This window comes from Dromiciops gliroides, chromosome 2, assembly GCF_019393635.1.
Source record: "Dromiciops gliroides isolate mDroGli1 chromosome 2, mDroGli1.pri, whole genome shotgun sequence".
NCBI lineage: Eukaryota > Metazoa > Chordata > Mammalia > Microbiotheria > Microbiotheriidae > Dromiciops > Dromiciops gliroides.
Genome location: NC_057862.1, coordinates 8452361 through 8474535, shown reverse-complemented (window position 1 = coordinate 8474535; position 22175 = coordinate 8452361). Strand labels below are relative to the sequence as shown.

The 22175-nt window shown below is 44.9% G+C and overlaps 1 protein-coding gene across 2 annotated transcripts in view; it reads left to right on the top strand.

Annotated features, from left to right (window-relative positions):
- The window catches only part of DOCK1 (dedicator of cytokinesis 1), a 586118-nt gene that overhangs the window by 476954 nt on the left and 86989 nt on the right, over nucleotides 1-22175 (top strand). For both annotated transcript variants that reach the window (XM_043984307.1, XM_043984306.1), the window contains exons 33-37: nucleotides 653-801; nucleotides 14801-14886; nucleotides 15074-15230; nucleotides 17853-17893; nucleotides 19552-19642. In XM_043984307.1, coding sequence (XP_043840242.1) covers nucleotides 653-801; nucleotides 14801-14886; nucleotides 15074-15230; nucleotides 17853-17893; nucleotides 19552-19642 — 524 coding nt within the window. The remainder of the gene's footprint in view (nucleotides 1-652; nucleotides 802-14800; nucleotides 14887-15073; nucleotides 15231-17852; nucleotides 17894-19551; nucleotides 19643-22175) is intronic.

Sequence of the window (22175 nt, the reverse complement as noted above, 5' to 3'; positions counted from 1 at the left end):
AATCAGCCCTGTCCTGTGGCCAAAGGGAACATTGTAATTCTCTTATTCATCCTCTGAGGCCCTGATTCAGTGAATGCAATAAGCATTTCAGATTCCCCGGTTCGAGCTGCAAGAGACCTTAGAAATCATCTGGTCTGACCCCCTCATTTTACAGAGAAGGAAACTGAGGCATGAGGGGAGGGTTGGGAGGTAGGAGAAGGGGCAGGCCCAGGAAGGAAGCCTAAACTGTGCAGTGGGACCCAGGTCAGGAACAGAAAATACAAAGGAGACCCCAGAGCCTGACCCTGCCTGCTGGGAGGGTCTAGACGGAGCCTGGGGTCTCCTGCCTCTGTTTCATCAGCTTCTCTTGATTTTTCTGCTCATCTTCTTTATCAATGTGGAATGGCTTTTGTGTGTTTGCATAAGGTGTTCCTCTTAGGCCATGTCAAAAGGTTTTAATCACTAAACTCATAACATTTGGAACAATTCATTTCTGTGCCTGCTCTAGCTCAGAAATGCTGTTGGGAACCTTTAGACATGGGGGGCTCCATGGCTGTGGAGCCCTGAGCCTGGGGCCTTCTCGGTCACAAGGATATTCCTTCTAGACTGAAATTCATCACTCCCCATTGAGGAATTCCTCATTAATTCTTGTCCTGCACTTCTGTATTCCAAGGTCAACACAAGATCAAGTTCATCCCAGAGATGGTGGGACCAATCTTGGAGATGACATTAATTCCAGAAACAGAGCTGCGCAAGGCGACCATCCCCATCTTCTTCGATATGATGCAGTGTGAATTTCATTTTACCAGAAGCTTCCAAATGGTGAGAACCAAATAGTGTTGGGCAGCGGAGGCCAGGATGGGCCATCTTTGCCCTTTATCAGGGAACAACAGGCCAGGCATTGGAGACAACCAGTACAAAGGCCAAGAGATGGGAAATGGAGCATCAAAGGTAAGGAATAAGGAGGACAAGGCCCCTGATGGAAAGGAAGAAAAGTAACCATAGCTACATTTTGATCTTTCTTTGAGATTTGCAAAGCATTTCACAAATATTATCTCATTTGATCCTCACCACAATCCTGGGAGATGGGTCCCATTATTTCCCCCATTTTACAGTTGGGAAGACTGAAGCAGACAGAGGCTGAGTGACTTGCACAATGTCCCATAGCTAGTTAAATGTCTGGGGCTGGGTATGCAGTAGGATCTTAAGAGTCAGTGAGGGGGACAGCTAGGTGGTGCAGTGGTTAGAGCACCGGCCCTGGAGTCAGGAGGACCTGAGTTCAAATCTGGCCTCAGACACTTGACACTAGCTGTGTGAATTAATATCAAGATCAAGCATATAGTACCAAATGACATCTAGATTTTTCAAGGAAAAGTTAATTGAATTACAGAAGAATATAGTAAAACTATACTAAGCTTCCATTTACTCCTGTCAGAAAAAGATCACTCTAACCATAATATAAACAAGAAGGACATTGAAAAGATGGATGGAATTTTAGAAAAGTTAGATAGTATAGACCTCTGGAGAGTATTTAATGAGAATAGAAAGGAATATACCTATTTCTAACTGCACCTGGAACTTTCATAAAAATTGACCATGTATTAAGGCATAAAAATTGTAGAAAAACAGAAACATTAAAACATATCCTTTTAAGGCCATAATTCAGTAAAAATTATATTCAATCAAAGGCTTTTCAATAATAGATTAAATTTCACTGAGAAACTAAGTAACTTAACCCTAAAGAATGCCTAGATCAAAGAAACAATCCTTTTATTAAAGATAATGACAACAATGAGACAACATAAGACAATTTGTGGGGTGCAGCTAAAGTGGTATTTAGGGCAAATCGCAGATTTCTAAAGGCTTACGTCAAGAAAAGAAAGAAAAAGCAGATCAACAAATCGGGCATGCAACTAAAAGACCTAGAAAAACAATCATTAAAAATCCCCAATTAAGCGTCCAAGTAGAAACCCTAAAAGTCACATAATAAATATTATAGCATAAATATCACGCCACAAAAATGAATAAATATTACACCACAAAAATGAATAAATATTATATTATTAAAAATAAGGATAATAAATAAATAAATGTTGAGCTTCACTGGATTTGCAATTCCTTCCCATTCAAGATCTACGGTTTCACCTGAAAACCCTTCTAATTCAGGTCAGTAAATATTTATTACACGCCTCTTATGTGCAAGGCACTTGTGAGATGCTAAGAGAAGCTGCGTCTATATCCTGCTCTCAAGAAGCTGAAGCTCTAGATGAAGTGCCCAAGAGGAGGATAAGTCTTTGACTCGGCTCAGCGCCTTTCTTTCCATTTCAGAGGAAAACAAAACAAAGCCACCCCTCCGCACCATGCCATCTGTTCTGGTACGAGCAGCCCTCCCAATCGTCGCAACCCAGGTAGCTCCATTTTATGCGCTGTGACACGACTCCCACTTCTTTTTTGTCGTGCCTAACGTGCCAACCCAGAGAGGGTTTCGCCTGTTACACAGAAGCTTGACTCAGCCGATAAAATAAACAGGCGATAAATAACCATGACTTTTCCATGGCTGGGGAAGATCATTTCTAACAGAATTTCCCCCAGATTTTGATTAGTTGGGGAGAGGACACCTGAACTGCTCAATGTAACATAGAACCACGGTACAGAACTGATGACTGGCTGTTGACCATAGTGGTCTAGGCCAACAACAAGCTCCAACTTCACACTCTGGCCCATAGCTAAAAGTGCCCTGGCGTTTTCATTGAAGCATGCAGCATGCCGAGGTGTAGTGATGGCACATGGTGGTGGCGAGTCCCAAGGCCTTCTGAAGGCGCCTTCATTTCCTAAGGGCCTTTGGATTTCTGATGGGTTTTCTCCTTGGAAACAGACTCAGGACCCGTTCTATTCCAGTCTGTTTAGTGTGCAGCTGTCCTAAGAGAACCTCAGCTAGAAATGGCAGGCTTGGTTTTCCGTGTCTCCACAATCCCCTCTTCCAAGGGCAACCCAGGGTCTCCTGGGCAATGCTAGTGGAGCCCACTCTCTGGTGGGCCTGGGCCCAGATGCATTCTCACTTGCTTCTTTCTGAGAATCACTCTTACCCAGCTGGGAGGATGTGGGGGGCTCATCCTTGGGAGGTTGACCCCCAAGTGAGGCATTTCTTTTTAGCGAGCCAAGGGGGCAGAATATGTTTTTGTTTCCATGCCTTTGTTTTTAATTTTTTATTTAACATATTAATTGTTGACAGTAATTATTACCACTTATTAATTTTTACTTAGCAAGCATTTATTTTCTCTCTATCCTTACCTGGAAAAGGGGGCACTGCTGGCACTCACCCCTCCTGGCATGGAGAAAAACAAAACAAAGAACTTGGAACCCACATATATAATCAAATGCAATTGCAAAACCAATTCTCCAGTTGGCTATATCCCCCAAAGACACCGAGTGAGGATTTCCTTAGGTGCGAGGTCCTTCTCTCAAGGTGATGGGGGGCGGGGGAGGCAATGTGATCCTTCTCCCTGCTAGTATTGCCTGGAATGATGAAATCACAAGTCATGGAGGCACTGAAGAACCTGCATGCTCCAGAGCCAGCCCACTGGTTACTGGCCTTCCATAAACAATCTTAGAACATGTTGCCCCATCTGGCCTTGCCTAATAACTGCCTGTTACCACTGCCTTCGCTTTCCAGCAGCGGAGCCTTCACCCTGCTGTTTAACCAGGCTGCCAGAAATCCAATTATCTCATGTTATTTCTTCCATCGGCAAGGTTTTGGATCACCTTGACCTTTGCAGTAAGCGTTCGAGACTAGGGGGACGAGGCTTCGAGTTCGGATTTCCTTTGCCTGTCCTTTAGTTCTCATCTTATCTCAATCCTATGCCCAGCGTGATCCATTGGGTGCTATGTATTCCGCCTTTCTATTTAGTAAAGGTCAGTCACTGCCTCGTCCAACCCATGAAAACGGGGTCCCTCCCCAAAGGGCCTGACAGGTTGTGTCATTCAGTCTTTCCTCTAGGGAGGGGAACCCCATTAGCTCTGGAGGCCATCATTAGGAAATTCTTCCTTACCTCAGTCTATGTGTGGGTCTTTGTAACATTTCTCTGCTGGGACTAGTTCTGTCCTTTGGGGTCAAGGTTATGTAGCAAGCGTCCTCCCTCTTCTATTTGATAGTCTTACAAAAATGTGAAAGCAATGATAGTAATAGTTAACATTTATGTGGCACTTTACAGCTTGGAAATCATCTTAGAGATTAACACATTTGATCCTCACAACAACCCTGTGAGTAGGAGCAATTGTTATCACCACCATTTTACAGGTGAGGAAACTGAGGCAGATAGGTTAAGTGACGCACTTAGGGTCATATAGCTAAGTTAGTGTCCAAAGTTGGATTTGAACTCAGGTCTTCCTGAATCCAAGCACAGCTCTATCCACTGTGCTGCTACTTAACTGCTTGATATAATAGGTAGCTCTTAAACCCTGTCCCCGTCTACTCCAGGCTATCTGGAAGCTGCTGACCCTAAATTCATCACTCATTCAATACTCTGGGACATCTCTATGGCTCAGTCAACACTGCCCCCCAGTGGCCTAGCAGTGCCAAGTCTTGCCTGGGGTACCTTCAGTGGCCAGCATGGTCTAGAGAACGGTCAGAATCCTGGATTCCTCATGGCAACATTTGTTTCCAAGCCCTGACTTCTGACAACAACTTGTCCCATTCTCCAAGGCTGTGGCTCATGTTTAAGAGGTCCCGAGGATGGGCTTCATGATAGGGCAATGTCTCTAGTCTAATGTTCAGCCTCACCAGGCTCTGGAGGGTCCTCACCAGGTTGGCCTTGACACCTGGCAAAGGCCATGTACGAGGAGAGACTGCCATTACCCACTGTGAAGCAGGAAGCTGCCCAGGCAGAATGACTGAAGCCTGGCACCATGTTCATGTGGACAGGGGCACAAAAGGTGTGGCACACTGGTACTGTGAACCTGTGCGGTCAGAGGGCATGAGGAGAGATGGAGAGGACCAAAGGGAAAGCAGTCTACTTCAGACACACAAGTGCTGACTGAAGGCGTGGTGACCCAAGGGGTCATTTCCATTGTCTAGTTCATGGTATTGAAGAATGGAGCTGAAATGTTTTCCATCACTGAGGGCTATCAGTGTAAGATCCCTGAGCGCAGGAACCCTATTTAAGCCTATTTCAGTCTCCCCAGGGTTTAGCGGGGTCCCTGGAAGATAGGAAATGCGGAATAGATGCTTGTTGACTTGAGTAACTGAGAGAACTGTGGATTGGGGGTTGGGCTTTGGGATTGATTGTTCATAACAAGGACCTACTTGAAGTCTGGAGAAGATAAAAAGTTGCCCTTGCAGAGCAGTCTGTCTGATGGTGGTGAGAATGATGAAGAGCAGAGGAGCTAGAGGTGGCAAGATCCCCACCTCTTGGGGGGAGGAATACTCGGCTAGTCCACAGAAGAAGTGGGGAGGGTGGCAAGAAGAGGAGATAGATGGGAGATCCACTGAGGCTTTGACAAGTCTCCTACTAAATTTCTTAAATGTCTGTGGCTCCTTGCTTTGCTATCTTGTTGATGCATAAGCCTTTCATAAAGGGGCACGCCCTGAGAATCTAAGTTGGCATCTTTTGAAAAAAAAATCACTTCATTTTTCTCAAGGAAAAATAGAGAAATAAAGGAGAGAATATCCCTGCAGCTAGCCAGATGGACTACATGCCATTAATAAAAAACTGAGATGGAAAAGGCTCCCTAGGAAAAATCATATTTGCAATCACGGAGCCATCTTTGCTGTTCCTTGGGAGGGTGAGGTCAGTAAAATGCTTCATGACCTCAAGACATTTCCATCGAGCAGCATTAGAACATGTGTGTTCTGGATTGTGGCTGCTTCCCCAACTTCCACAATGAATAATCCATTCCTCCAGTCCAACCCTGGTAACTCACAGCACAATTAAATTAAAAAACAATTAAACGTGCCCCGTTGATATTGGCAGACTGTGCTCACTAACATTGGGTGGGAAAGCCTGGAGATTTTATGCAGCTTAATGAATGGGAGTCAGCTTCCTTGGCTCCATTATTCCTCATCTTATTTGTTATAAATTCATTGCTTTTTATTGTTGGTTGGCTTAATTTTAAAGGAATGCCCTTGACTTTGGGCTTGCTACTGCCTAGAGTTTAAGCCTTAGACAAGAAAGACAACATTGGACACCTCCAGAAGAGAGCCTGAGTAATCCCTCCCTCATACTTCTTTCCCCTGACTATGAGTAGGATTCTGCCCCCCAAATAATCCTGAGTTTATGAAGAGATCCTTTGGTTCAATTCCTCCAAAGGAGGAGAAGCCATAAGCTGCACCCCCCCCCCCGCCCCGTCCTTTCTTCAGCTTTTAAAATTATACCCTTTCTGCACACTTCTTATTTTATGTCAACTTCAAATATTTGTAGCCAGCATTTGAAACCACTTCCCTCTCTTCTCTCCCTCCCAGGCAAGATGGCGACCATTATACACAGCTAAGTTCCCAGGATTTATCTCCTACTTATTAGTTTAGAATCACCTACCTATACTGTAGGACTATTGTGAGACAAGCCCTGCCCCCCAAAACAACAACAACCACAACAAAATACAAAACAACCTAAAGTAATGGCAAAATATGAGCTGTTATTATTTTTCTTGATTCAGTCATTTTTCAGTCATGCCCAACTCTTCAAAACCCCATTTGGGGTTTTCTTGGCAGAGCTACTGGAGTGGTTTGCCATTTCCTTCTCTAGCTCATTTTACAGATGAGGAAACTGAGGCAAACAGGCTTAAGTGCCTTACCCAGGGTCACATAACTAGTGACTGACTTCAGATTTGAACTCAGGAAGACGAGCCTATTTATCGATATTTTAATCTGTTTTACTGGTAGCTTTTGTTGTTTCATCAGTTCCCTTTATGAATATATCCCTCTCTCCTTCACTTAGCCAGTGAGCTATCCCTTGTAACAAAGATTAAAAAGGAAAGAGAACAAAAGCTGTTTGATGAAACCAAATGTCAGTCATGCGTGCCATGTTCCACACCCATAGTCCTTCACCTCCTCAAAGTTGTTCTCCATTTTTGTGGAGCTCTAGGTTGATCATTATAATTACAATGTTTTGCTTCCTTCTTCTTTCTTCTTGGCATTTTTATGCTCATCATGTTTTGGCTTTTGTGGTTCTTCTCCCTTCCCTCTGCGTCTGGTTCAGTCCTCCTATGCTTCTCTGCATTTGTTGTCCTTGTGGCTCGTTAGAGCCCAGAAATGTCCCTTTCTATAGTTGGTTAACCATGGTGTAGCTGCTCCCCAGTAAGACGGGCTTCCAGAAATATTGTGGTGTGGATGAGACCTTTCATGGTCCTCCAAGAGCACCTTGCCTAGTGGAGGGATCTCAGTCACCTTTTAGGATCATCCAAAATGGGAATTGTTGTTGTTTTTACTATAAATCAGCATGATTTTTTAAAAGGCAGCAGAGACTCCTGAGTTCAGCATTCTGATCCATTATTTGGTTTTCTCTGAGCCAAGCCAACCCTCCGCTCTAGCAGATGCCTGGCATGGTATGGAGATGAAGTTGGCAGGACCCAGATTCTGGTTGATTCAACTAGGTTAATTCTAAAAGCCATTTTCATTACTTGTTGGCTGCGTACTCCCTCTCTATGTGATTTTGGAGCCGTGGGCTCTCTTGGACTTTACCTTGGAATTCTCATTGTTCTGGGTTTTAGGGAAATTGTCCAGTCTTCCATGTATGTCAGTGAGCTGCCTACCTGATGAAGGGCGGCTGGCCCAGAGGTCTCGGTTCTTCGGCCAGAGTGCCAGTGGTTAATTGAGTGTGTAATTACATTTACAGAGAGGGCAGGCAGGAGCAATGGTATTTGTGTAAAAGTTAGTTTATATGAAGCATAAAGATTAAAGAGCTAGCATATATATGTGTGTGTATATACATGCATATGCAAGGCAGATAGTTTTTGAAAGACTGCAAAGCATTTTACAAATACCATCTCATTTGAGAACATTATTAGATAAATAAAAAGCTGGATGGAAGATGAAGAAGGAAGCAGGAATGTTCAGCTCTCTGATAAGACAGAGAGTAGACCACAAAGAATGTACACGTATAGACTTGTCTACACTGAGATGCCTTGGAGGTCTTGTCTCCATGGGCAGGTGAACAAACAAGACAAAACCAACACAAGCTGGCCTGGGTTAGACTGAGAGTGCTCGCTTTCTTCTGAGGAAGGGTCTGGAGAGGACACCTTACTTCCCAAACTGGGAAATAGCCAAAAGCAAACTCTTCAGGATGAGTCGTGCCTAGGAAGGAAAAGGAAGAGCAGGATGGATGTTGGGAGTCAGATTGTCGGAGTGTTGGCTTTCATTCCCCAAGCCATTCTCCAGGCGGTCCTCCGTGCAGAGCCCTGTGGCAGGGATCCAGGCACATGTAAACTTTCCCTGAGGCCAGGCCCTTGTCCTCATGGAGCTTACAGTCTAGAAAGGAGATGAAAGGAGGCTCAGAGGCACAAGATTCAGTGATAAACTCATTGGAGAAGCTCATATAAACAAAGTGCTAATGCGCTGCATGGGGGAGAAGCCTATAAAGCAACCTTCCTCTTGAATGACATCCTCTGTGCTTGGGCCCGCTCACTCCATACTAGACGGGCCCCTATCATTCATTCAGGACCCTTGACCTGCTGTTTTAAGGGTGCGGCAATACAAGTGAAGGAGGCCTGGCTCTAGACTGAAAGGACCTGGACAAGTACTCCCCCTCCCTGGGCCTCAGTTTCCTTATCTGAAAAAGGAGGGCATTGGATTAGAGGAGCCTCAAATAATCCTGATAATCTAAGAAAGATCCCTAATATTTAAGCTTTTCTTTGTTGTTTTTAAATCTAGGCCTATGATTTCATTGATATGGGGAATTTCCCATATGAAAATTTCTTCCACAGAAGCCTAGGAATAAGATTTTTAAAGTGGAAGGGTCTCTGGTCCATCCCTGTCATTTCACAGACGAGGAGCAAACTGGCTCCAGATCACCGGGTAGGAAGGAGCGAGGCTGGCATTGGCACCGTGAGCGTCCGCTGCTCCAGAGGCGTGGGTTCAGGACTCACACAAAGCCCTGCACTTTCTAGGTCCCCTTCAGATTGACTTCCCCATCACATTGCATGGGCCTAACCTCTATGGTCCTTATTAGATACTTTCATGGGTTCCTTTGACCCCACCCCAGAAAACGTTCCCTGATTGGTGAGCCCCACTGCCCTCTGTGTGACTGGTCCTCAGGTGACAGATGTGCCACTTTTCTGGAACCTGCCAGATTCTGGGGCCTGCCAATATCTTCTCCATACCACGCCAGTCATCTGCCAGAATGGGGGGTTGGTTTGGCTCAGAGAAAACCAAATGATGATTTAGAATATTGAACTCAGGAGCCTCCACTGCCTTTGAAAAACAAACAAACAAACACAGGGGCAGCTAGGTGGCGCAGTGGTTAAAGCCCTGGATTCAGGAGGACCCAAGTTCAAATCCAGCCTCAGACATTTGACACTTACTAGCTGTGTGACCCTGGGCAAGTCGCTTAACCCTCATTGCCCCACAAAAAAAATAAAAATAAAAAATAAAAAATACAGGGGCAGCTAGATGGCACAGTGGATAGAGCACTGGCCCTGGAGTCAGGAGTACCTGAGTTCAAATCCGGCCTCAGACACTTAACACTTACTAGCTGTGTGACCCTAGGCAAGTCACTTAACCCCAATTGCCTCAGTTAAAAAAAAAATACAGCAAAACTGTGTCAATATATGGTAAAGATTTAGAGGCCCATATCACATGCTCCCATAGTACACATTTATGAGTTGGGTAATAAGTATAATTAAAAAAAAAAACTGTATACCCTGATCTACCATCTTAATTCATCTTAACAGGGTAACTTAATTCTAATTATGTAACTAGTTTGCAACACACTGGTCAGTTGGTTCTGGTATTTTTTTAAGCAATATTAGCGATAATAGTGAAGACAATAATCAGAGGCCTTGCCGCAGATCCTTGATATCAAATTTTCATTGAAAAACAAAAGAGAATTACCCAGGTGTTGATAAAGATCACTCAGCTTAGAGGTTGGTAAAATTAGAATCATCCAGGTTCTTTTCTATTTAAATCGACATTCACCCACAGTTTTGGCAAACGTTCAGCCGTCAGTCAAAAGTTGATAAGGCGGATCAGTCAGTTATTGCTTGGATTTGTGATGACCAGGTTTAAATGGTAGCAGATTAAAGACCTCATTTCCCAAAATGATGTTCTCAGAATGAGAATGTCCTTTGATTAACTCATGGAGAAGGATTGAATTGCTTCATGTTGGGAATAAACATCTGCTGTCAGTCCAGGTTATCTTTGCTGAACAGAGGTGGGTGATGGCTGTTATCCATCACCTCACTTAGACTTTCTCTGAAGTATAGGTCGGCCACATCAGTCTTCTTTACTCTGTAAACTTCAGTGGCTCCCCACTGCCTCTAAGGGCAAATATAAGGTCCTGTTTGGTATGTTAAACCAGGATGTGTGCTCTTGGTGGGCAGAGATTGGGGGTTTACCTGGCTAACACAATGCCTAGCAAATAGTGAGTGTGTAGTAAATGCTTAATAAGTGTTGACTGGCTAACAAATGAAATGTTTTCTTAGAAATCTTACTTTGAGCATCAATACAAACGACCAACGTTGCTTTGTCGCCATTAACATCTAAGTTAATCAGTTTCACCATATTGTAGCCTCCTTTTGACTCCCCACGAAGATTCTTTGTATCTTTGTATCTTTGCTCTGATTCAATTTTTCTCATGCCATTGTAGTTGTTGACAGCTTATTCTGGTTCTGCTGTTTTCATTTCTCATTTTTCATAAAGTCCTTTCCCAATTGCCTTGTCTATACCCATTATACTTGTTGGTCTCCGTCACACACTAATATTTCATTACATTAATGTGCTACAATTTATCTGGCCATTCCCCTACTGTTGGGTGTGCATGTTGCTTCCATTTTTTTTACAATTACATATAATGTTATCAGAATCTTTAGATAGCTCTGTCTCTCTATCTCGCTTTTAAAAATAACACCTTCGGTTATTTTAAAAATAACACCCAGCAATCAAATTATTGGGTCAGAAGGTAATATTATTTAACTTTTGCTGTGGCCTGCCAGATTACTCTCCAAAAAAATTCTACAAGTTTGAAAATCTGCCAGCAATAAATGCAGGTGCATGATTCAGACAATCCTATCAACATTAAGTTCATCTATTTGTTGGAAAACATTATCTTGGCACTTATTGTGCTTCTTGAGTGAGTGGATGAATGAGTGAATGAATGAATGAACAAATGATGTGTGTGAAGCATGTATTCTGTGCGAAGCATTGGCCTTCATGAATAGAAAAGCAGGAGCCTGTTCTCAAAGCTCTTACAATCAACCGTCAGGAGACAACATAAGGAAAAGGACGACCAGGGAAGAGTGTTTTAGACTAGTAAGTGACAAGGTGACTGAGTAGAGACCAGGAACGGTCTTTTGACTCCTCTTCAGCAGCAAAGTCAGGACTTGTTGGAAATCTGTCGTATTCAGGGCAAAAGGTTGAAGGGAGCAGGGAGAGGGGTGAAGGCAGTAAGACGGCTGGGACGGGCACCTACATGAAGCATGAAGCCTAGCATGGTCTAGGACCAACCGCAGTGAGCAACGTGCATTTGTGTGCACTCACTCACCAGCTCTAAGGGGAGTTCCGCAGACCAAAACCATCTTGTAGCTGAAATGACCTTAAAATTCAGTCCTTCTGTCAGTAGTTAGTTCCTTTGGATAGGATCCAAGGAAGACCAGCCTCATGGTGAATTCTTTATTTCGGGCACATTATCGTGAGTAGTGTTGCATCATGATTACATTAGATGTTCTCAGAACTGTAACTAGGACAGGGAAATGAGGGCTTTGTCCCAAGGGGCTGGAGTAGAGGGGGTGTTGGCATCACTTGTACTACTGCAACAAGCAGAAAGAACTGGGAGATTGGGTGAGTAGCTGACATCCAAAGGCCACGACTGCTCTCCATAGGGGTTGGCTGGCTCTCTACCAAAGCCATCTGCATCTGTGATGTGACTATTCCCACTCCCTTACCCAGGCTTAGGTCACTGTAGTTCACATGTTACCATCCCATCATAGGGCTGAAGGAAATGACTGTTGCTGCCTCCCTCCTCCCACTCCTAGTAAATCCCAAGAGTAAGGTGTCCAGGATTCAGCAGCAACCCTCTGGATATAGATCGTCTCATCCTTGGTATGACTAGATCAGACCAGAGTCAGGAGCCCTGCTGGCCACCCACCCGACTTGTCATGAAATATAAGCCAAGGAGTCTCATATTCTAGAGGCTACTAGGTAGCACATTGGGCAGTGTGTTGGGTCTGGAGTCAGAAAGCTCTGAAGTCAAATCCAGTCTATGTGACCCTGGGCAAGTCACCTAACCACTGCCTGCCTCAATTTCCTCATCTGTAAAATGGGGGCCACAAAAGCACCTTCCTTCCAGAGTTGTTGTGAGGATCAAATGAGCTATTTGCAAACCTCAAAAGGCTATATAAATACTACTACTACTGCTGCTACTACTACTGCTGCTACTACTGCTACTACTACTCCTCCTCCTACTACTACTACTACTATTAGTGCTACTGCTATTACTACATCTGCTGCTACTACTACTACTACTACTACTACTTCTGCTGCTACTGCTACTACTGCTGCTGCTACTGCTACTACTACTGCTGCTACTACTGCTGCTACTGCTACTACTACTACTGCTGCTACTACTGCTGCTACTGCTACTACTACTGCTACTACTACTCCTACTCCTACTACTGTTGCTACTACTACTACTATTAGTGCTACTGCTGCTACTACTGCTACTACTACTGCTGCTACTACTGCTACTACTACTACTACTGTTGCTACTACTACTACTACTATTAGTGCTACTGCTATTACTACTACTGCTGCTACTGCTACTACTACTACTACTGCTGCTACTACTGCTACTACTACTACTATTAGTGCTACTACTACTCCTACTCCTACTACTGTTGCTACTACTACTACTATTAGTACTACTGCTATTACTACTACTGCTACTACTATTACTGCTGCTACTACTACTGCTGCTACTCCTACTACTACTGCTGCTACTGCTACTACTACTACTGCTGCTACTACTACTACTGCTGCTACTACTACTACTGCTGCTACTGCTACTACTACTGCTGCTACTACTACTCCTACTGTTGCTACTACTACTACTATTAGTGCTACTGCTATTACTGCTACTCCTACTACTGTTGCTACTACTATTAGTGCTACTGCTATTACTACTACTGCTGCTACTACTGCTACTACTACTCCTACTCCTACTACTGTTGCTACTACTACTATTAGTGCTACTGCTATTACTACTGCTGCTACTACTACTGCTACTACTACTCCTACTCCTACTACTGTTGCTACTACTACTATTAGTGCTACTGCTATTACTACTGCTGCTACTACTACTGCTACTACTACTCCTACTCCTACTACTGTTGCTACTACTACTATTAGTGCTACTGCTATTACTACTGCTGCTACTACTACTGCTACTACTACTCCTAATCCTACTACTGTTGCTACTACTACTATTAGTGCTACTGCTATTACTACTACTGCTGCTACTACTGCTGCTACTACTACTACTATTAGTGCTACTGCTATTACTGCTACTGCTACTGCTACTCCTACTACTACTACTGTTGCTACTACTACTATTAGTGCTACTGCTATTACTACTACTGCTGCTACTACTACTACTACTACTATTAGTGCTACTGCTATTACTGCTACTGCTACTCCTACTCCTACTACTGTTGCTACTACTACTATTAGTACTACTGCTATTACTACTACTGCTGCTACTACTACTACTATTAGTGCTACTGCTATTACTGCTACTGCTACTGCTACTGCTACTCCTACTACTGTTGCTACTACTACTATTAGTGCTACTGCTATTACTGCTACTGCTACTCCTACTCCTACTACTGTTGCTACTACTACTATTAGTGCTACTGCTATTACTACTGCTGCTACTGCTACTACTACTACTACTGCTACTACTACTACTACTATTAGTGCTACTGCTATTACTGCTACTGCTACTCCTACTCCTACTACTGTTGCTACTACTACTATTAGTGCTACTGCTATTACTGCTACTGCTACTCCTACTCCTACTACTGTTGCTACTACTACTATTAGTGCTACTGCTATTACTACTGCTGCTACTGCTACTACTACTACTACTGCTACTACTACTACTACTATTAGTGCTACTGCTATTACTGCTACTGCTACTCCTACTCCTACTACTGTTGCTACTACTACTATTAGTGCTACTGCTATTACTGCTGCTGCTACCATCATCATCGTATTAAGTTCAGGGTTTACACGAGAGTCAACTGCAGCAGGGAAGGTGAGATGCCAAGGTTTTCCTGCCCTCTGTGGCCTGTTTCCACGCTGAACACTACAGCTCTGAGACATTAAGTACCTGGGCCAGAGTCACATAACTTGTCAGAAGTCCAATGTCAAGAGGCTATTCTGAGGCCCAAGCCCGACACCATCATCAGTCAGTTTGCGGGACTGAGGTCCCTGCACAAGTGTGAGCGGCAGTTATTGTTATTATTATTGTTATTGTTACTAACATTGTGATCCAAGATGGTGGCCAAGAGACCCTGGCAATGGGGAAGCGTCTGCCTAGGGCCTGTCCCCAGGACCCGGGCCTGGGGCGCAGCACCTGCCATGCTGATTATTTACGCTCCCTCTGTTTAATTATAGTTTGAGAATGAGATTATCACCAAGCTGGATCATGAAGTGGAAGGCGGCCGAGGAGACGAGCAGTACAAAGTGTTGTTTGATAAAATGTAAGTGTTGATTAACAACGGGATTTATATCAGAGGAGAGACAGGGAGACGGTAATTAGGCGACAATGAACTTTGTCACCCAGAAATAATTAAAATGTGTTAATAATGTACAATATTTAAAATTACACCTCGCCTGAGCTTCTTTTCCTGAGTGTGATTACCAAAGTGTGTATAATTATTTTTTCAGCCTTCTGGAACACTGCAGGAAACACAAATATCTCGCCAAATCGGGAGAAACTTTTGTCAAACTTGTTGTGCGGCTGATGGAGAGACTCTTGGATTATCGAACCATCATGCATGATGAAAACAAGGAGAATCGCATGAGCTGCACCGTCAACGTGCTGGTGAGTCCTAAGTTAACCAAAATAGATGTTTCTTCCACCTGCCGAGCTTGAGCTAAGTCCAAGGGGCTCAAACCCACCCACCCCCGCTTCCCCACAAGAGGAAGCTGCCTCCCCAGAGGTTGTATGTTGTGCAGCCTATAGGCTTAATCCACTTGTTGGCTACTCAACACTGGTCTCAAACATTTGGCCTCCCGTTAGCTGGTCAGGGCCACCAAGAAGGTGGTTCTTCAGCATCTTTAGACCTCCCTGAGAACATCCTCCCACTGAGAGAGCAAACCCAAGATGCCCAGGCTCCTGCCTCCCCAGGCAGAGAGTTGTCTGAGTCTTAGATTAGTCTTCAGCTGGTAGTCAGAACAGGAAGTTAGCACTGGCCTGCAATTCACACGCCCCCAGCCCATGACTTCCTATGTCACCTTGGATAAAGCACAGAAACCTTCTCTCTGGAAAAACATCTTCCTCATTCTGGGCTTCTAAAGGAGCCACTGGAGACTCACTGAACCAGGCACAAAAGGGGCCCATCCTCTTCCCCATTACACAAGCAGTTTGCTATCCATCAGACCCATTACTGGCTAGAGCATTTGTCATCAGGGGGTGCTCTAAACTTCCATCCTCAGGTTATAGCACCCAAAGAACAAAGATTTAGAGCTGGGAGGAACTTCATCTTATTAAGTCCAACCCTCTCATTCTATGGAGAAGGAAACTGAGAGAGAGTGAAAGGGGCCTGCCCAAGGCCAAACAGTTAGTCAAATTAGATTTGAACACAGAACCCCAATTCAGCAAATGTTTATTAAACACCTACTATATACCTACCTACCTACCAGAGTGCCTGGTACTCAGTAAGCGCTTCATAAATGCCTATTGATTGATTGATTGGTGATAGCTAACATTTATATAGCACCCGTGATATGCCAGGGACTGTGCTAAGCACATGCACTTATTTTTGTCTCACTTGATCCTCACAACAACTCTGAGAAGTAGTTGCTGTTATTATCCTCATTTCACAGATAAGGAAACTGAGGCAAGCAGTAACTTTTCTGCAAATGACAGTCAGAGGGAGCTACCAGGGTCATTCACTGAGAAGTACAGTGAATTGTCCAAGGTTACACAGCTAAGATGTGTCAGAGACACCATGTGAGTCTGAGTCCTCCTGACTTCCAGGCTCCCCTTAGGGCCTTGGCCCCTGTCCTCTGGCTGACAATTAAAAGAGAGCACTCATGAGCAGTCGTTTTAGGAGAGGAGTCCCACAGGGTGGCCTGTGGCCTTTGGTGGTATTTGAGGTACTTTCCCATTCTAAGTCTGTGACCTTATAAAATAAGGGGGTTGGAATAAGTTCCCTTGAATTCCAAACTCTACCATATTGTAAAAGATGACACGATCAACCAGGGTCTGGAATTATCCCGTGTGTGTGTGTGTGTGTGTGTGTGTGTGTGTGTGTGTGTGTGTGTTTAAAAGTCATGTCATGGAGCCCATTAGGAAGGCAGGAGCAGAGAATTCTATCAGGAGAATGGCTGTTGTCCAGCCTCTATGTCATACCCATGATATGCCTCAATCAATCAATCGATAATTAGGCACTTAATATGTGCCAGGCATGGGGGCTAAGCTCTGTGGATACAAAGAAGGGTGAAATCAGGCACTGCCCTTAAGAAGTTTACTGTCCAAATAGGGGAGACAGAGTGCAAATAACGGTACAAGGGAGATATGTGTTTGTTACATTATACTATGTGTTATATATTTCTATAATGTAGATCTGTGTATCATATTTTATATATATACTATATGCAGATATGCACATATACATACTACATATATTACAAATGTATATGTATTTATATATATATTTGTAAAATACATAAGGTATATACTATCCCCGCATATGAGAGAGTGAGAAGATGATGAGAAGGGAAGATGGCCTGGGAGAGATTATGTACCAAGTGAGGCTCCCACTGAGCCTTGATGGGAGCCAGGCCAGCTCAGAAGCAGAGTTGCCTTTTCTTCCCAGACAGTCAGCTCTGCCCCAGGAGGAATAGGCGGGCTCAAGCCCATCTCCCTGAAGGCCTCTCAGCACAGACCGCTGAGAGAAGGTTCCCTCCAGGTTTGGTCTAAGTGAGACAGCCTCAGACGTGCCTTCCTGTTTCCATTTCCCATGGGATTCCTTTGTATTCCTTGGCTGTGTGTGTGTGATGTCTGCCCGGGAGGGTGGGACTTCAAGATAGTTGTTTCATTTTTGTCTCGTTATCTCCAGCATCCAGCCCGGCCCCTTTCAAATACTTGGGGCTGAATATCTTGTTTTTGACTTGCCCGAACTGAGCTGCACGAGGTTGGGCTTGGGGGCTCTCTTGGATTTTGTCTTGTACCAACTTTTGATTGTAAGTCTCTACGTTTTGGCTTTGAAGTCACCGAAGGTGTGTAAAGTAAGAGAAATGCAAAGATGGCAACACTCAGCAAAGGGCTGCCTCAGAACTTGTCTAAACTGCGACCATTTGGGGTGCTACCCTAAGAGACAAGGCCGAGTCCTCAGACGTTGGCTTTGGGCTCAGGGTCTGCTAATGTCCTGTGTGCACGCGCCCTCCAGGGAAGCAGCCATTCCTAAAACGATGCTTTGTTTTCCCCTTTCCTTTTCAGAATTTCTACAAAGAGATCGAAAGAGAAGAGATGTACATAAGGTTTGTAAGCACCAACTGCTCCTGTACCTTGGTTACAATTGCTGGAGAGCTGATGTATGGATGGTAGACCAAGCAAATTGCTTGAGAAATGTCTTTTTGCAGCAGGTCATTAAACCCGAGGCTTGATTCCTGGAAGTGTTCTGAAATCCTGTACACCTGTCGATGTTAGGCCTGGCACATATGTGCCTGGCCAGCTGGCTTCTGGGCTGTGGAGAGGAGGAATGAATTTGAATGCAGGGCTCCTGGCCCTTTGTCTCTCTCTGCCATCTTGGGGGACAACTGCGGAAACCATGAGTGGTGTCCAGTCAGTACCAAGGAGAGGAAGCAAAGGCAAATCAAACCAGCAACACTATTAGTGAGAGTAACTGACATGGCATTGTCTAGTTGGCAAAGCACATTCCATATGTTAGCCCCATGTAGTCAGGATCCCACCATGGAAAGGAAGCTGAACTGTGCATCAGGAAGACCTGGGTTCAGATTCCCCCTTTAGACGCTTAACCAGTTGCATGATCCCAAGCAAAGCCTTTCTGTCGTGTTTTTCTCACTTTCAAAGGAGGAGGTTGGACTCCATGGCTAGTAAGATCTCTTTGAGTTCTAAACGTATAATTCTATAATCCTCGGAACCCCACAACTCCCCTGTGTGGGTGGTTATTATTTCTATGAGACAGATGAGAGAACCGAGACAGGGAAAGGTTACATGGCTTCCTTAGATTAAGCCAGTGCTTGTCAGAGGTGAGATATACACCCAGGTCTTGCTGACCCTCAGTCTAGTCCTCTTTAAACTTTGCCTAATGGATCCCATAGTTCTTCAGATTATCGATCCTTTTCAAGTGTGCCTTTTTAAAAAATCATAAATAATGTTCCAAACTTCGGTTTTCCTGGAAACATTTTATTGCTCTTTTTTTTTTCTTATTTCATATTTCTTTGCATCCAGTCAAAGTCATTTCAGGAGATGTGTTTTCCATATGAATTAAATCAATCATGAGTTTCTGATGGAGAGCTAAATGGCTCTCTCTGCAGAAACTTCAGTTGCTCAATCTAAAAGCCTCCCCGTCCCCCTCCCCTGCCAGGGCAGTCAGCTGGGCCCAGTAGTCTTGGGAGAACCTGGCAGTGTTGCCACCAAAGATTTTTCATTTTCATTGATTTTCAACTCTGGAGTCAACAGAAAATTAAGAAATCGCTTGAAAATGGAACTTGCATTGTGTCAGCCTGATTCAATTACATGAGGAAATTGTCTGGAAAAGGTGGGAATGAATGAGAAGCCAATCATTTTTCAAGGAGGTCTCTGGAGGCCATTCTGCCTTCTTGTCTTAGTTTCATTCTCTTTGTTGGCTTGACCTCACTCCCCCCCCAAAACAACTGAAACCCACCAACAAACAAACAACCCACCCACCCACCCACCCACCTGACACCAGCCAGAGTCACCACAAGAGTGTGGCAGGATGAATTGATGAGAGGCCAGAGCTTTCTCCTCCATCACTGGGGCTGGGTGTGCTCAGACTCTTCTGTTATCAAGAGTTTTCTTGGCATTTGGTCATGAGAACTTTGCCAGAGAGACAGGTGCATTGTGAGGGGTGGGAGGCTCCTCGAACACTGCCAGCCTCACTGCAGATTACTTGGTGACATTTCAAGGCTCTGACGCTTCTTTGTCTTCCAAGGTACTTGTACAAGCTGTGTGACCTGCACAAAGAGTGTGACAACTACACCGAAGCAGCCTACACTCTGCTGCTGCACGCCAAGCTCCTCAAGGTAGGGGCTGGGTACGGGCAGAGTCTCCACCCCCGGGGTGGAGGGTGGGGGTAGAGGCGGTGTCACTATTGGGCCTTTACTAAAGGTCTCATGGGCATTGATTCACACCACTACCACATTGAGCTGGGAGGACCCTCACAGTCCCTCCTTTTACAGAGAAGGAAACTGAGGCCCAGAGGCCAAGGGACTTGCTCATAATCGCACAGGGAGGGAGGAAGCGGCAGGACTTAGGTTTAACCCCATGTCTTTGGACACTAAATCTAGGACTTTTTCTACGGGGCGGTGGCCAAATCCATTAAAGGGGATTTTCTATTTTTAGCTTTACATGTTGGCCCCCAGAGGCTCCATTTTGTAAAAGTGTGCTGGGTTCGAGAAGATGCTTTCCCTCCACCTCTTCATCCAGCAGAGGGCACTGGTTGAGCGTGACCATTTACAGCTCTCAGCATTGGGCTGCTCGGCCATGATCCCAAAGCCGCCTCATTCCAGTGCTCATAGAGCTCACGGATGGCGGTACATGACACAACGGCCACAACTGCACGTATGATGCGTCTGCGACAAGGAAAAGTCGGGACCTTCATGAACTGAAACGCGTCGCAGACTGTGCCTTCTTGGTGTGTGGGAGCGAGTGTGCCCTCTGAAATCTGAGCACTGGGCTCCAACTCTACCTCTGACGCTCAGCTGTGTGACCTGGGCCAAGTCACTAGACTTCCCTGGTCCTCACTTGTGTCATTTATAAAACCAGGGAGAGACGAATCTTGTCCTTTCCTGGAGGTCTCACTGTCACTCACACAGCTTTCACCCTGGGGTAGACTCTCATCCCTCCTCACCTGCACTATAGCAGGTTGGTGCCCCGAGCTCAGGTCTCTCCGACTCAGCAGCCAAAGTGATCTTCCTAAAATGCTGGTGTGACTGTGCCAAGCCCCATCTCCTGCGCTGAACCCTCCCCCTTCCCCTCCCTCTCTGCCACTCCCCCCTTAGTGGGCTCCAGCGGCTCCCCCTTCCCTCTAAGATCAAATGTGACCTGGCCTCTCTCCTGCGTGTTCTACAATCCTCATTTCCCAAAAGCTACATGCCTTCTGACATCTCCATCACTCCTTCCTTCCCCAGGGCACTTGTCCTTGGGAAATCTCATCATGCTACAAAATAGAGTCCGCCTGGGCCCCTCTGCCCCTTGATTAGACCCTCTGCCTGGAGGGCAGGACCACAGAGGGCCCGAGGCCTCTGTTTAAGGAGAGGGCCCAGGGCAGTCTTCCCATTCCCAGCAGCTGCACTGGTTTGGGACTTCTCCCCCTCCCACCACCCCCTTTCTCCAGCTTCCTCCCATTGGATGATAAGCTCCTTGAAGGCAGGCACTATCTTGGCATTTGTATCTCCAGCATTTAGTATGGTGCCCAGCATTGAGCAGGCACACAGTAAATACGCATCCACTGTTGACTCCCATCCCCCCACTCTGGTGTGCTTCCTATTTCTCAGGCCCAATGCTCCATCGCTGTCTCCTTCACCTTTAGAATAGCCTTCCTCACGTCCTTCTTTCTCCCTGGCATCCTTCAAGACAGTACAGCTCCAACCTTGCGCTAGAGGCCTGATCTGTCCCCTCCCGTGCCTCTCCCCTCTCAGACCTAAGCTCCTTGAGGGTGGGGACTGCCTTTTCCTTTCTTTGTAGCCTCAGCACTTAAGACAGCCTGTCACCTCAGAAATGTTTAAGCTGCTTGTTGGCTAATGGACAAATTAAAGGTTTTACCAGACACCTAACATCAACCATTAATCCAAACCTCTAAGGTTACTTATTAACCCTCTGCATGCAAATTTATTAATTTTTACCATTTGATGCCGATTCTAATCAGTGCTTCTTGGTTGATTGGCTAAATGCCTACATAGTCCCTTCCCACTCTCATGATCCTCACTGGTGTTTGCAAAGGTTCTCTGTCTGTAGAGTTTAGTTAATATAAACACAGTCCCAATAATAAAAGCAAGGACATGTGCCAAAGCTAACAAAATTAGAAATAGATATCACCCATTATTTACAAGGCTTTCATCCCCTCAGCTCCAAGTCACACCGTGACAACCAATTCCAGCAACACAAATAGCTTTGACCAGTACAGGGCAGTGAGAAAGCACGGCGTCGTCCCTAAGCCTGGATTACAAGAAATGAAAGAAGGTGCCAAGGAAGAATTACATGATGAAGAGAGAAAAGTTAAAGACCCCGAGGTCACAGAAAACCTTCGCTTTGTGTAGACTCCAAAAATGATACCTAAGAGCCAAGCAGAACACAAAAGTGGTGACTCAGGCTCACATGATTTTGCAAAGGACATGAATGGACTTCAACATGATTCTCAGTTTTATGTTGTTTTTTTAAACATTTATTTTTTATTTTCCATTTACATGTAAGGGTAGTTTTCAACATTCATTTTCATAAGATTTAGAGTTCTAAATTTTTCTCCCTCCCTTTCCTCCCCCCTCCACAATATCGCAATCAGGTTATATATGTATAATCCACAAGTGTTCTTTTTATCAGTTCTTTCTACAGGGGTGC